Source organism: Polypterus senegalus, chromosome 13, assembly GCF_016835505.1.
Source record: "Polypterus senegalus isolate Bchr_013 chromosome 13, ASM1683550v1, whole genome shotgun sequence".
NCBI lineage: Eukaryota > Metazoa > Chordata > Cladistia > Polypteriformes > Polypteridae > Polypterus > Polypterus senegalus.
Genome location: NC_053166.1, coordinates 140,766,154 through 140,784,922, shown reverse-complemented (window position 1 = coordinate 140,784,922; position 18,769 = coordinate 140,766,154). Strand labels below are relative to the sequence as shown.

Below are 18,769 nucleotides of genomic sequence, written 5' to 3'. Positions count from 1 at the left end.
ACATCTCACTATTGGATACTGAAGCCCATAATCTGGTAAAGGAATTCGTAACAGACATCACAATAAATGTCAAATAGAATTTGATTGCATTGCTAAAGTCTTTACTGTCCTTGAATAAAATGTTACATTTTTAAAGTGTTGTGTATTTTCTTTGCAATTTCATTGGTCACAATAATAAAAGGGACAGGTGTCTAACTGAAAGTGGCCCCTTGGAAGAATTCCACACCTCCATTATTTTGGCTGCCATGGTGGGTAAAAAGGAAACACTGAGGTACTGTAAACTGGGCTGAATGACCTGTTCTAAGGAGAGCAGTTTAATGACTTACTTTAATTTAGCATAATATAGCACAACAATCAAAAATTGTTTTAAATATCTAACATATTTTGACTGTTTCAAATCCTAATGCACCTTGTTCATTGGACATATCCGCAATAAATTTTTAAATAGTCAAAATACAATATAGAGACATCTGTAATTATATTTTAACAGTTCATCATTTAGATTTCAGATAGGTGTAATGAAATGTTTAGAATTAAGGGACTTTTCTTATTGATGTCTATGCAATTTTATATTTTGAGTAATTAAAAGCGTATTTTATATATCAATGACAAGCTGGCTGGCACCCTGCCTGGGGTTTGTTTCCTGCCTTGTGCCCGCTGTTGACTGGTTTGGCTCCAGCGGACCCCCGTGACCCTGTAGTTAGGATATAGCAGGTTGGATAATGGATGGATGGATGGTTGATAAGCTGTTTTAATGCAGGGGTGTCCAACTCCGGTCCTGGTGCACTACAGTGGCTGCGGGTTTTCATTCTAACCCTTTTCCTAATAACTGCTAATTAACTCCTTTTCCCTTCCCTTTCCCTGTTTTTAAGGATTCTGTGCTCCGAATTGATTTGTTTCTTCATTAAATGGCAGCCAAACAGAACTGAGATGTGAAAAGAGCCACCAGATGACCAGCTAAACTGGAACGTCAAACTCCAGTTAATTTCACTCCAACCAGTTTCTTAATGAGAAGAAAATTCTTGCTATTAATTAAAACCATTATTGAATATCAGGACTTGTGGCTGCTCTCATTCTGCCACAGCAGACTACCATCAAGATGGTTTGGTGACCTGAGGAGACCAACATGGCCGAGACCTTCACCTTTCTTTCTTTTCAGGTAAGCTGGTCATGTGGCAGCTTGTTTTGTGTCTCATTATTGTTTGGCTGCTCATTAAGGAATAAGAAACAACTAAGGGGTCTGAGTCGCGTCAACTAAAACAAAGGCAAAACAAGTTAATCAGCAGCAGAAACGGCTCACTAATTAAGAAGATGGTTAGAATGAAAACCTACAGCAACTGCGGCCCACCAGGACTGGAGTTGGACACCCCTGCTTAATGCCTTACTTTGACAAATCATAATTACATTCCAAGGAGTCCAAATTATATTTTAAATATCTACAATAGGGCAGCACGGTGGTGCAGTGGTTAGCGCTGATGCCTCGCAGTTAGGAGACCCAGGTTCGCTTCCCGGGTCCTCACTGCATGGAGTTTGCATGTTCTCCCCATGTCTGCGTGGGTTTCCTCTGAGTACTCCGGTTTCCTCCCACAGTCCAAAGACATGCAGGTTAGGTGGATTGGCGACTCTAAATTGGCCCTGATGTGATGGTGTGTGTTTGTGTGTGTCCTTCGGTGGGTTGGCACCCTGCCCAGGATTAGTTCCTGCCTTGTGCCCTGTGTTGGCTGGGATTGGCTCCAGCAGACCCCCGTGACCCGGTGTTCGGATTCAGCGGGTTGGATGATGGATGGATATCTACAATATAATTTTGGCAAGACAGAATCTTAAACTGATATATCTACTAAGAAAACTTGAATTAAGAGATATCCATAATGTACTTAGAGCAACTGATGGACTTTCCCCAATAAAATCTGCAAAGCTTTCAATTTGAGATATCTTTCTCTTTGCTTTAACAAGTCAACATCCAATTGCAGGTATTTGTAATGACATCTTAATTTGTTATAATTAATGATACATTTGATTACATTTAGATATCATTATTTCAAACACATTAAATAAAACTAATTTCAGTCCTGACCATTTAAAACTTAACTTTACATATCTTGAATTCAGATTTTGATTAGCCAAAAAAAAAAAAAATCACTAATTTAATACACCGCAGAAGTCGATGGAAAAAGTCCTTCAGTTATCGTTAGTCCAAATGTAATTACACATACCTGTATGTGCAATATGAATTTTAACTGGCCAAAATAGAATGCCAGACTAGGTGAACAGGAAATTGACATTAACTGTTAAAATGGTTTATCATATTCAAGCATTTTCGTACTTACATTTCCAAATCAGGTTTGTGGGGAATGGGTAAATATCCTGAACCTCTCTTACTTGCCATGACTGGAAATTTAAAACTATCATAAACTGAAGAGAACAAGGAGAAAAATAGCACCCCTAGGATTAAAAAGGAAAAATCAACTCTATACAATGAATGGATGGAAAAGGGGAATTTCAACCCTAGCTTAGTATTGTGGTAATGCTGAGGTATTCATAGCCACAGTAAAAAAAAGACTATAAGGCCTCCATACAATCTTGATTCTGCAATGAACCAACTGTCAAAATGAAGAATGTACAGAAGAAATCCAGGCAACTCTGCTTTGAGACTGTAGAGTGATGCCACCTCACCTCCCACCAGATGGCGCTGTTGTTCAAAAATTAAATATCTAGTAAACTTGCCTTAATTCAGCGTTTCTCAACCTTTATGTATTTGCGACCCGAGTTTTCATAACAGTTTTAATCGACCCGCCTTAACGTTTTTTGAAAGCAGCCCACTAATACCAATTTGCTCTTTTCTAATTAATGCTATATCATAGATACATATTTTATTATACCTACTTAACTTTTGTCAACATTTATCTAACTCTGTATTTACTTTTCTAGTATCAGAATGTAGCTTAAGTTAATTTGTTTTGGTTTCAATAGATTTATTTTTCATATTTTCGATTCTTGTTTTCTTTTTTTCACATCTTCGCGCCCCTAGGGGGGCCCGCCCCACAGTTTGAGAACCACTGCCTTAATTTATCATAACAAAAATGTTTATAGCAAACTTGACTTTATAATCACAATCTAATTTTTCATGCTCAATACAATTTCTTATCTAGAAAAATATTGTTTTCAAGCATGTGAAATTTTCTTCGTGCCTGGTGCCACTAACCTTTTCCAGGTTGCTCAGACAGGCCCTTGCAACCCTGCAGTGTTCTCACATACCTTTACACAGGTATGAACAGAAATGTCCTGGGGCCTCCTGCATAACGCCGTGCGTAGAACTCGGACTATAACATGACGTAAGCACAAAGGCCGAAATGTGCTTACGTACAGAAAATTCTAGATGCAAGTATCTGTGCGTACTCCAACTTCCACGTTCTTCCGCGCCATAAATCCCGGTCAGCGTGAAAAGTAACGCTCGTGCACACGCCTTCTGTCCCGCCCCCAACTCCTCCCAGAATTACGCCTCTTTGAATATGCAAATCAATACAAATCGCTCTTAAGCTCAGCCTTCTGTGAAAGACAATGGAAAAAGCACGGAGGAAAATAAGAATTTCAGTGAATACCAAGTGGAGGCAAAGAAAAACTTACTATTTGTTGGTTTAAACAGTGGTATAAACAAGAAAAGGAAGTTGATTGAGTGACATAGTCGCACAGTGCCCAAAATAAAAAAAGAAGTTGTCACATATCAAAGTCGCCGTGAAAAGGCGAGTTGTAGCCCACCGTCTGAGTGTCATATGAAAGCTGATTAGGGTACAGAGGGAAAAAAAAGGTGCACAGTAGGAAAAAATCACGAAATGTCAACTTCAATCTCGCAATTTCCACTTTAATTACGTAGTTTATTTTGTCATTAAAATAGAACATCATAAACTTCATCTTAAAATCGTTTAATTAACCAGTTTCTCAAATCACATCGTAATTAAAGTAGCACGTTAAATGCTTTGTTTTGTATTTGATCTTTTGCTCTGTGTGTATGAATCATTATGTGCTTCCGCTTTCTCTTTCTCCGACAGGACACAGAATCCGTTACATTCGTGATATTACAGCTCTCTGAATAATTAAAATACTGAGATGTATACGTGATATCTTTTTCATCATGAGAGGAGTTAAATCATGTTATTAAACAGGGGAATACGGTGCGTGATTGTGTGCGACCTTCGATGAAGTTATTGTAGCAGTACTGTCTCTTTCAAACGTACTAACCTCCAATTCATGTGCTTGCTTTTCTTTCTCCACATACCCAATCGCCACACAATCAGCTCTGTAATAGACGTTAAGCCATCTGTAAGCTTACGACGACGATTCTTGAAAACTTTTAAGGAACATTGAAATATCTTTGTAGTACAAGTTTAATTATTCTATCCATCTATCCTTCCATTGCAGCGCCAGCCCCAGAAAGAATACAGCACAAGGTAGGATCAATCCGTGAACTTGCTAGCGCTGCGGCACCGTGTTCTCACATGTTTAATTATTAACAATACAGATTATTTAAATGAAGTTAAAGTTTTATCTATATAATATAATCAACATATTTTGCTGCATTTTATCTTAAAAAGGATATCGTCATCATGTGTAAATACACACTTTATAAAGTGGCGCAGGTTGTGCAATATTATAACTGTAGTGCAAGTTTACAGTGAGGTAATTGTACTTATAAGTACAAACAGTTCTACAAGGAGCAATTGATGGACTGATTGACTGTTTAAAGTTCTTGGGATGAAACTGTTTCTGAACCGCGAAGTCCGTATGGGAAAGACTCTGAAACGTTTTGCCGTGGCTGAAGCAGAGTGGGCTTAATGCTGTATCCCGATAATTCTCTTTCCGATCAGCTGCTGCTGTGATTCCCCACTCAGATACAGCGATATAAATACTCCGAGTGGTGCAGTGAGAGTAACATGGAAAAAGATGATCCGCCGTTGCAACCCTTAACGGGAGCAGATAAAGAAGAAAAAAAAAAGGTGCAGCGAAATGGTATCTGGAATACTATGGCTATTCCCTGGACCATTATATTGTAACAAGTTAATTACAATCAGATGCATTAAACTAATAAACAATATGCGGTTAGTTTCAGTGTCTTTATAAAGCTGCCTCAGGGATGTGAATCTGAAAAAGAAAGAGTAACCACACTGGAACAGTACCACTGTTTTGACGCTGGGTGCCGCCTTACTGCAAAACAGAGCGGAGAACTGGTGTACGACAAGGTATGAGGGACCGTGGAAAAGTGCGTGGCCTTACGCCAAGTGTAGGTTTTATACATCGCGATTTGAACGTGGAAACGTTCTTACGTAACATTTCTGTGCGTACGTACCGTTTATGCATGAGGCCCCTGAACTTATCAGTTCTACTTTAGAGGCCGAAGACTAGACCCCTTCTAGGCAATGCACTGCTTGATTTATAATTCAAAATGTGTGTGAACCTGTACATCTTACTATTTTAAACAACAACAACATTTATTTATATAGCACATTTTCATACAAACAGTAGCTCAAACTGCTTTACATATTAAAGAATAGAAAAATGAAAGACACAATTATAAAACAAAATAAATCAACATTAACATCGAATAAGAGTAAGGTTCAATGGCCAGGGGGGACAGAAAAAACAAAAAAAACTCCAGACGGCTGGAGAAAAAATAATATAAAGTAGTTGTCATTTTTATCATGAACTCCATCCACTACCTACCTAAAATACAATTTATATTCCTATAATCCTTCCTTGGCTGCCCACCAATGCCTCTGCTACCTCTCTAATCTACCAAAGATCCTTTTTCTGCCGTGTCCCCAGTATGCACAATTATGCAGTTGGCTTCACCTCATACAACTCACTTTGGGTTAGAGACCATGCCATATCCACTTCTTCACCCAACTCTGCCAGCCAATCCATGCCAAAACCCTTCCTGAGATCTCTAGCCACCATGCAACCAGGCCAATAAATTTAAATTCTGCTCTTTAAGTTCTTCATCTCTTACTGTTATGACTGCTATTAAATATACAGTGGTGTGAAAAACTATTTGCCCCCATCAAACACATTTAACCATTAGTCAAATATAACACAAGTAAACACAAAATGCAGTTTTTAAATGATGGTTTTTATTATTTAGGGAGGAAAAAAAATCCAAACCTACATGGCACTGTGTGCAAAAGTAATTGCCCCCTGAACCAAATAACTGGTTGGGCCACCCTTAGCAGCAATAACTGCAATCAAGCGTTTGCGATAACTTGCAATGAGTCTTTTACAGCGCTCTGGAGGAATTTTGGCCCACTCAGCTTTGCAGAATTGTTGTAATTCAGCTTTATTTGAGGGTTTTCTAGCATGAACCGCCTTTTTAAGGTCATGCCATAGCATCTCAATTGGATTCAGGACTTTGACTAGGCCACTCCAAAGTCTTCATTTTGTTTTTCTTCAGCCATTCAGAGGTGGATTTGCTGGTGTGTTTTGGGTCATTGTCCTGTTGCAGCACCCAAGATCGCTTCAGCTTGAGTTGACGAACAGATGGCGGACATTCTCCTTCAGGATTTTTGGTAGACAGTAGAATTCATGGTTCCATCTATCACAGCAAGCCTTCCAGGTCCTGAAGCAGCAAAGCAACCCCAGACCATCACACTACCACCACCATATTTTACTGTTGGTATGATGTTCTTTTCTGAAATGCTGTGTTCCTTTTCGCCAGATGTAACTGGACATTTGCCTTCCAAAAGTTCGATTTTGTCTCATCAGTCCACAAGGTATTTTCCCAAAAGTCTTGGCAATCATTGAGATGTTTCTTAGCAAAATTGAGACGAGTCCTAATGTTCTTTTGCTTAACAGTGGTTTGCGTCTTGGAAATCTGCCATGCAGGCCGTTTTGCCCAGTCTCTTTCTTATGGTGGAGTCGTGAACACTGACCTTAATTGAGGCAAGTGAGGCCTGCAGTTCTTTAGACGTTGTCCTGGGGTCTTTTGTGACCTCTCGGATGAGTCGTCTCTGCGCTCTTGGGGTAATTTTGGTCGGCCGGCCACTCCTGGGAAGGTTCACCACTGTTCCATGTTTTTCCCATTTGTGGATAATGGCTCTCACTGTGGTTCACTGGAGTCCCAAAGCTTTAGAAATGGCTTTATAACCTTTACCAGACTGATAGATCTCAATTACTTCTGTTCTCATTTGTTCCTGAATTTCTTTGGATCTTGGCATGATGTCTAGCTTTTGAGGTGCTTTTGGTCTACTTCTCTGTGTCAGGCAGCTCCTATTTAAGTGATTTCTTGATTGAAACAGGTGTGGCAGTAATCAGGCCTGGGGGTGGCTACGGAAATTGAACTCAGGTGTGATACACCACAGTTAGGTTATTTTTAACAAGGGGCAATTACTTTTCACACAGGGCCATGTAGGTTTGGATTTTTTCTCCCTAAATAATAAAACTATCATTTAAAAACTGCATTTTGTGTTTACTTGTGTTATATTTGACTAATGGTTAAATGTGTTTGATGATCAGAAACATTTTGTGTGACAAACATGCAAAAGAATAAGAAATCAGGAAGGGGGCAAATAGTTTTTCACACCACTGTATATCATTAGTGCAAGTCCCACACTTATGTCAATCTTTTATCAATCTTGCATCAGGTCTTTCTTTACTTATATTCTCCTGGGGCTTCACGTATAAACGGTGCATACACACAAAAATGTTAGGTACTAATGTTTCCACGCTCAAATCGCGATGTATAAAACCTAAACTTGGCGTAAAGTCACGCATAATTTCACAATAGCTCAAACCCTGACGTACACAAGTTCTGCACTCGATTTTGCAGACTGGCGGCACCCAGCATCAAAGCAGTGCTACTGTTCCAGTGTGGTTTCCCTTTCTTTTTTAGATCCACATCCCTGACGCAGCTTTAAAAATACACTGAAATTAACCACATATTGTTTATTAGTTTAATGCGTTTGATTGTAATTAACCAGTAACAATATAATGGTCAAACTATTCTAAATACCATAAATGCTTTATCGTTGTTCCTCTCACTGCACCTTCTTTTTCTTCTTTGAGCTGCTCCCGTTAGGGGTTGCCACAGCGGATCATCTTTTTCCATATTACTCTCACTGCACCACTCAGAGTATTTATATCACTTTATCCGAGTGGGGAATCACAGCTCTACAGCAGCTCACTGGAAAGAGAATTATCGGTATACACCATCAAGCACATGCTGCCTCAGCCATGCTATCTATTGAACTGCTCTCATCCAACAAACGTTTCAGAGCCTTTCCTGTACTGACCTCGCGGTTCAGAAACAGTTTCATCTCAAGAACTCTAAACGCACTCAATCAGTCCATCAATTGCTCCTTGTAGAACTGTTTGTACTTATAAGTATTTCACTGTAAACTTGCGATACAGTTATAATATTGCACAACCTGCGTCACTTTATAAAGCGTGTATTTACATATAAGGACGATATCATTTTTAAGATGAATTGCGGCAAAATATGTTTATTATACAGATAAAACTTCAACTTCATAAATAACCTATATTGTTAATAGTTAAACATGTGAGGACACGGTGCCGCAGCGCTAGAGAGGAGCTGGTGCTACGTTCACAGATTGTTCCTGCCTTGTGCTGTACTCTTGCTGAGACTGGCGTGACACTGGAAGGATAGATGGATGGAATAATTAAACATGTACTACGAAGATATTTCAATATTCCTTAATAGTTCTGAAGAATCGGCGTTCTAACCTTACAGATGGCTTAATGTCTATTACAGAGCTGATTGTATGGCGATGGGGTATTTGGAGAAAGAAAAGTAAGGACAGGAATTAGAGGTTAGTACGTTTGAAAGAGACAGTACTGCTGCAATAAAGTATTTTATCGAAGGTCACGCACAGCGCAAGTATCTTGCGTGAGGCAGGAACAATCGCTGCGCTACCGTGTTCCCATGTTTAATAACATGCTTTAATTCCTATCATCATGAAAACATGTATACATCTCAGTATTTTAATTATTCAGAGAGCTGTAATATCACGAATGTAACAGATTCTGTGCCCTGTCGGAGGTAGAGAAAGCCCAGAAGCACGTAGTGGTTCACACACAGAGCACTTAGAACAAATACAAAACAAAGCATTTAACATGCTACTTTAGTTACGGTGGGATTTGAGAAAATAGTAAATTAAATGATTTTAAGATGAAGTTTATGATGTTCTACTTTAATGACAAAATAAACTGTGATTAAAGTGGAAATTTCGAGATTAAAGTTGACATTTCGTGCTTTTTTCCCCACTGTGTGCATATTTTTTTTTTATCTGTACCCTAATAAGCTTTCATATGACACTCAGATGGTGGGCTACGACTCGCCTTTTCACGGCGACCTTTACATGCGACAACTTCTTTTTTTATTTTGGGCACGGTGCGACTTTGTGAACTTGAGGTTTTGAGTTTCTCTGACACACTATGTCATTCGATCAACTTCCTTTTGTTGTTTATACCACTGCTTAAACCAACAAATAGTCTTTTTTTTTGCATGAGCGTTACTTTTCACAATTTATGTAGCAGAAGAACGTGGAAGTTGGCGTTCGCACAGATTTATGCATCTGGATTTTTTTGTGCATAGGCACATTTCCGCTTTTGTCCGTACGCCATGTTAGAGTGTGAATTATACGCACGGCCTTATGCAGGAGGTCCCTGGACTGGTTTGGAAATTTTAATGTTATTAACAAAAACAATTAATCAAAATGTAAAATGGAGCAGTAACATAACAAGGTCTCAACAGTCAAATCTGACAGACCAGTTCAATATGCCAGTATTATGGAAACCAGACTGGACTCACCCACTACATTCTCAATTTCAGTTGTTGCCATAAGGTCAAAGGTTCGAGGTTCCAAGGAACCTCGGCTTTTGATGGCTGTGTTCTTTGTGATGCGTTTTTATCTTATGTTGTGGTTTATCTGTAAAACCAGCTGACAAACCAAATTAATTGAATTAAATGCATCAGATTTGAAAGTGCAACAACAGCTCTAAATGTAACATACCTGTGTACACAGTAATGTTATTTACATTAGTGTACAGTTGAAGCAGACATGGCTTTTTAAGTCCATACCCCACTGAATCAGAACAGATCATTGTTTCACAAAAATGAAATGTAGCCAGTTGATATCAGCACTTGAGAAGACACACACATGAGAACATGAGCAACCTGCGACTTTGGGCAGCAGGTTTGAAAGAGGGCGAGTATAAAAAGCCCTGGGGCCTCATGCATAACGCCGTGCGTAGAATTCACACTCTAACATGGCGTACGGACAAAAGCGGAAATGTGCGTATGCACAAAAAAATCCAGATGTATAAATCTGTGCGAACAGCATCTCTTCTCGACTTGCTGGAGATAAAGCTCTGCCTGTCCTTTTTTCCATCTTTCAATCCTTTTCAGGATAAGCCTTTTTCCATTCTAGACACAACATAAATAAGTGAAAATCCAACAGAAAGGTACAATATATTGGGGAAAATTCTTACAGCTGTTAATTCAAGAGGCTGTGCACGTGGAATGGAAACTTCCAGATGCTGAATGATGTTCTGTGCCACATTTAACAAAACATTGTGCAGCTACAGAAAATGAGCAAGATCCCTTTGACATCGATGGTGTGTTTCACTTTGTCTCCAAAACCGGTTTAACCACCAACATAAACACTGCCTCTTGTGCAAAACTGCATTTTGCCTTTCACCATTGTTCATTGTCTCCATGAACAAATGTGGTTTTCAATTCAAAGACAGAAGCAGAAGTGGCTCCTGTCTGCAGTACTGCAAACTGCTCGAGGTCAGGCCAGATGTTGGGAAGATTAAGCAGTCAATGGAAGATGGTAATGATGGATACCATGAACATGCTCTCATCTCCTCAAGTAGCTGACCATATGATCCAGACCATTACCTAGTGTTCTGTGGAAGAGAAGACAATTCTGGAGATGGCAGAAAGCATGACACAAGAAATTTGATAATATATCACATGGTCATCTGTTCCTTTATTACTCCATTTGGGCTTTCCATGACTCGTTCAACAGTTATGATGATATCCTTGCAAACCTCAACTCAGTTCAGTTGCTTATACCATTAATAAATGAGTCATGAAGCTGTTCTTGTTGTGGTTTATGGGAAATTGAAGCATCCAGAGGTAGCCCTCCTGTTTTTTGTTCTTGAAAATACAGAGGACCCGATGGGCCCAGTCATCTAGTGGTAATCATTTACATGCCCATGAGGCTCATTGTGCATGCCAGCATTATACAAATTAGATCCCAGTGTATGGACATAAAACACTTTCCTCACTGGGCTGATACAAAACCAACGATGGGAAAGATATTTTTTTTTTCTTGAAGTGGCAATGATGACAACTAAATCCAAGACAGTCTGTCTTTTGAATGGAAACATTTTATTTGAAAACATGATTACGGTGGGGGACGGTTGTCATTTTCACATGCCTGTAACTTTTCATTTTTACTTTTTGTTTAACATTGCTGCTGCACAAACCACTCACATTTGGTTATTTTAAATAACACAATTTTTATAAATTTGTCTTTCAGAATTTAATCTCCCTTATAACAAATAAAGACCTGTCATATAATTATAACTGCTGGCAGTCTACATATTAGATACATTTAGGTGATTTAAATGACACCACACTGAGAACTCTTGGATTAGCAGCAGTACTTTTAAGCAAAACAAACCAAGGAATGTTGACTTGGTAATTAAAACGCGTTCCTGAAAATATTGAGAGCTGGAAACAAGTATCAGCACTTCAGACCAGATTGTCCCAAATGATGCTATTCTATTTACCGGGAGATCAAAGTGTTAAAGTTGCCATAGCACTTTGTTTCAAGGCTACAAATATTTAGGTGGAAAACACAGAATCCTGTATTAAACACTGACAACACATTACCCAGAAAAGCAAGTCATCAAGCAATACATTAACTGATCATCCAGTTTGAATTTCTTGGCCTCTCTGAATAGAAGACTACAACTTAAGACAGACTCCCAACTGACATGCAACTGCTCCTTACTTCCATAAAAAAATCTAATTGGTCATTTTATATTTGCCCATGAAAACTGTAACAAACACCACAAGCAAGTCTTGAAGTACTTTCTGTACCATTTACAGATTTAATAAACTCTTAAATGACAGTTTTAAACAGCTATTGAATGATGCCAATTCTCTTGCCAATGCCCGCCTTTTCTCATCATTTCAATATAACTTTACTGTTCCTGACCAAGTACAAGTGCTATGTGTAACTATCCTAGATTTTAGTATTTTTTGTATTACTCTGTGTCCAGCACTAATTACTTTTATCAATGCAAAACAACTTAAATAGTGAATTTATACATTAGATTTTACAATTCAAATTTACAGAAATAGTTAAGCCTCAAATGCATATCTTTATACAGTATTTTCAAAATGTAGGATTTCATTCAGGTGTATCAGCCCCTTGAAACCCAACACATTTTCAAGTAAGCTTAGTCTACTTTCCGTTTTGAACATTTGTCATTTTGTCAGAGGTCCAGTACTCTGCATCGTTCAGCAGCAATACTTGAGACACCTTAAAATTAAACTTCTCCATTTAGACAAAACTACTAAGTGAGGAACTGAATCACTTTTAACTGTAACTCTTGCACAATTTTTTTTTTACTGCAACTTCCCTTAAATCCTGTCAATTTTCTTTAACATTCTTTTTCTTGTAGCCATTTGGTGTAAGCAAGACCGGCCAACAACCGTTAACCTTAACTACTTTTAGCTGAAAAGCTTCGGCTCTTGTAGCATTGCGGAGACACTTTGCATAGTGGATGTAAATTCATTTGCTTAGCTAACTAATGATTTTGCTTATTGCTTGCAGTGAAGGAAAATCGTCATCCTCCCTATGTATGATTTTGTGAGCAACAAAGTCCTTTTCGGCGAGGACCTGAAGGCAATGGGGACAGACCTGGCAGTCCAGTTCTAAGCTGTTCTTGTTGCTGGAGGTGGAATTTGATTGCCAAGCATGTGTTTTGTTCTTTTTAGGTTTGTTACAGCCCTGATTCTCCTGAAGACAAATGTCCCTGTGGGCAGAGAGCAGCTCTTGTTGCTTGCTAGTGTCAGGCAATAACACAAGCAGTTCATTAAATACCAACTTGAAATTGTCACCCAGTAGCTCTTGGCAGCTTTTGTGATAGTGAGTAGCAGACATCTGGCCCTGAAATAAATAAAAACAGATTAACCTTTATTAAAACAATTATACAAAAGCAAGAATACATGGAACACTTTTGTATATGTTTTGTTTAATAAAGTGTATGTCTTAATGCAGAAAGTCTTGCTCACGTATAGACCATTATTTTGGTACAATGTGCATTTTAATACATGCAGGGAACCGACCAGAAACATCAGTGCTAAAAAAAACTATTTGGTATTTCTTTAATTTTAAGCATGGGAATGTGAAATGAATACCAGGCGACACAGACTGAACATTTTACAGCCAAAAGTGACCAAATAATGGCAGGTCAAAATCTTCAGGAAAATCAATACATTCTCCTTCATTATTTTTTCCACAATGAGGGAATGTGGGTAGTTACATAAACAACATTTATTTATATAGCACATTTTCATACAAAAAATAGCTCAAAGTGCTTTACATAATGAAGAAAAGAAAAATAAAAGACAAAATAAGAAATTAAAATAAGACAACATTATTTAACATAGAAAAGGAGTAAGGTCTGATGGCCAGGGTGGACAGAAAAAACAGGAAAAAAAAAAAAACTCCAGACATGGAGTGCATGCAATTTGATAAACTGAACTATAAAAAAGCACATAAAAAAAAAAAATCCATCCATTAATGTTAATTTGGCCTACCAAAATTAACTCACAAGGAATAGAATATATGAGACAAATATTTAGATGTGGGTTTCCTTCACTACCAGCTTTTTTTTTTTTTTTTTATTGTGGAGCTAACTGGAAAAAATATACTTGCAACGTAACTATAATAATATGCAAAAAATATTTAAAATGAAACATGCCAACACATACATGAGGAGATAAGAGGATACATTATATTTTCTGATGCTGTATTGGAAACAAGATAAGATGACAAGAAAACAGAAGTGAAAGATTTCCAAGGATATCTTATCTGCTTAAATAAAAATAATTTAATCTCATTGGTTACTGAGATTAAGTACCATTTCTATGAAAGAGGTTACTCAAGGAGTATCAAAAGTGATTCTGAAAGGGCTATATATGTACAGTGGAACCTCGGGTCACGTCTCGGACCACGTACAAATCAGGTTACGACTAAAAAGTTCGCCAAACTTTTGCATCTGTTCACGACCACACACTCGGGTGACAAACAAGCCAGCTTCCCTTCCGGTTCGTACGCGTTGATGATTTCTGTATGTGTTCAGTCTCTCCATATGCATTCGCTGTGAACTCTTTGTGCTCTATTTCATTTCCCTTCCAGTTCGTACACGCTGGTGATTTACGAACATGTTCAGTCTCTCCCTGTAGGTACACTGTTCTCAGTCAGACATGCATTGCGCAGAGGGACTTTACCTCAAAACTGTAATCTCCTCTCCACCCAGCTTCCTGCTCACTTCCTTCATGCCAGAACTCGACTCATGCAAAGTTAGCTTTCTTAGTTGTTTACGATTAGCTTTTGTATAAATTAAGGATTTTTCAAATGTTCATTTTTTCCCTGTGTTTAAAAAAAAAAAAGTGTTTACAGCGAGCTGGTTCGGAAGGCCTTAGCGTGAACTCTTGCAATGTTAGTTTTCTCTGTTCAAGGTTTTCTCAGTGTTATTCAATGTTTTTACATTTAGTTTACTATTACACTGTGCATTCAATGGTATAATTAACTATATTTGTGCTTAAAAATCTTTGAAAAAAATATATTTACATACAGTTCGTACGGTCTGGAACGGATTCATTGTATTTACATACAATCCTATGGGGGAAATTACTTCGGGTCACAAACAAATCGGTTTACAAACAGAGTTTTGCAATGAATTACGATCATGACCCGAGGTTCCACTGTATATGACCACAGAGAATGAATAATGTCTCCACAAAACGACCCAGAATAGAACCACATATACTTTATCTTATACTAGCAAAATACCCGCGCTTTGCAGCGGCGAAGTACTGCCTTAAAATTTTTCTTAAGAAGAAAATTAAACCTTTTAAACTGAGGGGAAGCATACCAATAATTATTTGTTAAGGATCTCTTTGTATGCCACGTTGTAAGTTCTGCCCTCCAATTGTAATATGACCAAGTTATGCGCCGAGCTTACTCTTGATCATGCAACGTACAGTTGGCCATGTGAAAAGTAATCTTGTCTGAAATCTAACAGCTTGGATTGCTGCTGTCATAATCGGTTTGAGTTTTATGGTTTGTTTCAATTACGACAGTATTTGCTGGGCTTGTTGTGTTGAAGTGACATTCAGCATCTGTCAAGTGCTGTAAGCATACAACCGGTTTCATCGATAACTTCACATCCAGCTTTTGAGAGTTTAAACATTCATAAAGATCAAAGTGTCCGCTACTGAAATCGTCACCTGTGAATCTAAGATGTTTAAGAGGCATTGGTGGTTGTCAAAAGGTGTAAAATATTTGGCCATTTTGGTATACGTGAAAGCGACAACCGAACAATTCAGCGGCAGCCATCAACTCAGATGCAGAACCATAGGTGAAGGGCTTAACCATATCACTCTTATAGTGCTCCTGTGTAGTATAATTATCTCCTGTACCATCATCAGTCCACACCTTGAACCTGTCCCAGTCATTCAATACATAAGACACAATGTTCCTCCGGATATCAAGAGTGAGTCTGATATGGCCTTGCAATATGTAACACAGAGAATGGAAAAGGCAGGTGCCATCTCCAGGCATGGAAACCACTCGGTAAGTGACAGTTCTTTGATCGATGGTGATCACCTCGATAGCTGCAGGCTATGGACGTATATATGTACATAAGTAGGATTCAGTTAGCGTTGGGAACCCGCGTACCAAATTTCTTGAAGATGGGCCCCATAAGTAACAAAGACCATTGAAAAGTTCAATATGGCGGCTGATAGTGGCGTCATACCACCGAAATAAGTACGTACATTGGTTTCGGTTAGCGCAGGGAAGCCGTCTACCAAATTTTGTGAAGATGGGGCGATAAATAAGAAAGTTCAACATGGTGGACGTTGTCGACTGTTATGACCGTTATGCGTAGAATTTCGAAATGAAACCTGCTTAACTGTTGTAAGTAGGCTGTAAGGAATGAGCCTGCAAAATTTCAGCCTTCTACCTACACGGGAAGTTGGAGAATTAGTGACATTGGAAAGTTCAATATGGCGGCCGACATTGGCGTCACACCACCGAAATAAGTACGTACATCGGTTTCGGTTAGCGCACGGAAGCCGCCTACCAAATTTCGTGAAGATGGGGCCATAAATAAGAAAGTTCAACATAGCGGACGTTGTCGACCGTTATGACCGTTACGTGTAGAATTTCAAAATGAAACCTGCTTAACTTTTGTACGTAAGCTGTAAGGAATAAGCCTGCCAAATTTCAGCCTTCTACCTACACAGAAAGTTGGAGAATTAGTGATGAGTGAGTCAGTGAGGGCTTTGCCTTTTATTAGTATAGATTGGATATGCCAACTCCTTTTGCCGGTGCATAAAACACTGGCATAAATTGCGCCTCATACCCTCATTAAGATAACTGCCATTTTTTTTTTTTTTAAGTTTTCAAACTTTCCGATTATTTGAGATTTAGTAACAAACTACCTATGCGCTATTTTACTTTTGGACAACTTTACTTTAAACATTGACATAATCCTTTTAACATTGTTCATGGTGTATTGTCATTTTAACAGCAGAAATATTTCACTGTATAATATGGAGCATATATCTATCTTAAATAAAGGTCTAACTGAAATGCCCTTGCCCCTTGTTGTATTTTGGCAAACATTTTGCAGTGTACAACCTCATATTGTGTAGCATAAGACAACATTCAATGCTGATAAACATGTAGTAACCCAATATTTCATTATACTTAATGACAGCTTGGTTGAATTAAAATTAAAGCTGAAGGTTTCCCCAAGTCCAAACTTGTCTGTGTTTTCATTACATTGTAATTTTTTTTCACTTTAAGGAAGATAAAACAGTAGAAAAATCTTGGTGCAGAAGTTTACTTTTTCATCATTTTAACAGAAAACTCGTTAACCTGGGTGTACATAATTTTACATTTATTTTGCGTTTAATGAAGTCTTCTGTATCCAAATACGTTTTTTCTTAAACAGTCAATTCATTATCTTTTATTCACATCAACCCCCAAATTGTTTTAATATTTTAAAAAATTAGCCTCCATACCTGTCTGAACTGTCTTGAGTAAGTTTTAAACTCATTAAACTTTGACTCCTCATTTTGGAGAAAATTTCTAATGGTTTGTATGAGTTCCATATTACGTTGCTGAAAATTGTCAGGAACAGTGTACATTCCTGTGGTGGATGCAGATCTGCAAGACAATAAAACAATAATGAATCCTACATGCACTGCTGACAGGAAGCAATAAAAACAAAGAGACGACAGTATTGTGAAATTCTTTACATCTGATAAACAACACACAATGTTAAGATGTCGATTATATGTGAGATTACCCCAAAATGTTTATAAGGCACCATTAAATTACTTACTTTGGTTTCTTGACAGATTATAATGTGGTAAAGTATATCCTGCTGTAAAAATCCTTACTGAAATTTGCCCTACAGAGATGGCTCAACTTAATACCTCGTCTTAGAAAAGTGTCAAAACATATTTTTGTATGGATGTGCCATTAGATGTTTAGACAGAAATTATACAATTTTAATTCTCTTAACTGTTAAAAATGACTAATCTTTACTAAAATATTTGTTTTTTTTTAGTCAAAAAGGTTAATCTACATGAACTGGCAGCTAGATTCCCAATTTCAAAATGTGAAACCACTCTCAAATTTAAAAACTGCTCCAGTAACAGAAGACATTTAAAATTAATATGTGATGAAGGCCATTGCATTAGATTTTTTTTGCTATGTGGCACTATTGCCCTTTAGTAATAAAATTTCCAAGAAAATTAACACCTTATAATAACTTACTTGCCAACTATAGAATTTGCATTTTCTGATGTATTTATGTTTAATGGGACTCCAGTAAAGCCTGGAGGTGGTTTGCTAGCAGGTGCTAGATATCCTGGAGGAGGAGAGATATTTGCAGGTCCATTCTTCAATGGAAATGCAGCACTAAATCCTGTATAAAAACAGAACACAAAGATTTAAAAATGTACCTTCATGATGGATTGTAAAATATGAAATAAGAGATAGCTTCAACATTATTTATTAGGTACTGTAATTCATTTGGCGATGATTAACATAAGCAAAAAATGAAATGAACTTTAGTAAAATTTGTGTAAAGACAATGGTGATATAGTGGAATTCTGCAGCAGTATGGGATGGCAAATTACATTGATAGTGCTTTCAAATCAGAAGTACTGCCTGAAAGGAAAGGCAATGTATGGCTGGTATCTGATGAATCAGCATGGGAAGGCGCCCCCCTTTAGCATTTAGTGTGGAAAGGCCAGCTCAATTCATAGAAACACACTCTGCAATGGAAAAACAATATAAACTGGGCCCAGAGAATGCAACATGCACTAAAAGAATTTGGATTTGGGCCCCACTTTAATGTACTGTTTGAGGGAAGAAAAAAAAAATCAATTTTTTAACATTTAGAAGTATACGCAGATGATCCACTGATTTTCTTA

General features: G+C 37.9%; 1 protein-coding gene across 2 annotated transcripts in view; it reads right to left on the bottom strand.

The window, feature by feature from the left end:
* Nucleotides 1–11,383: 11,383 nt before the first annotated feature.
* Nucleotides 11,384–18,769, bottom strand: part of znf598 (zinc finger protein 598) — a 31,462-nt gene continuing 24,076 nt past the window's right edge. For both annotated transcript variants that reach the window (XM_039774468.1, XM_039774469.1), the window contains exons 10-12: nt 18,108–18,258; nt 17,348–17,492; nt 11,384–13,196 (exon numbers count right to left, since the gene is read on the bottom strand). In XM_039774468.1, coding sequence (XP_039630402.1) covers nt 12,831–13,196; nt 17,348–17,492; nt 18,108–18,258 — 662 coding nt within the window. In that variant the 3' untranslated portion in view covers nt 11,384–12,830. The remainder of the gene's footprint in view (nt 13,197–17,347; nt 17,493–18,107; nt 18,259–18,769) is intronic.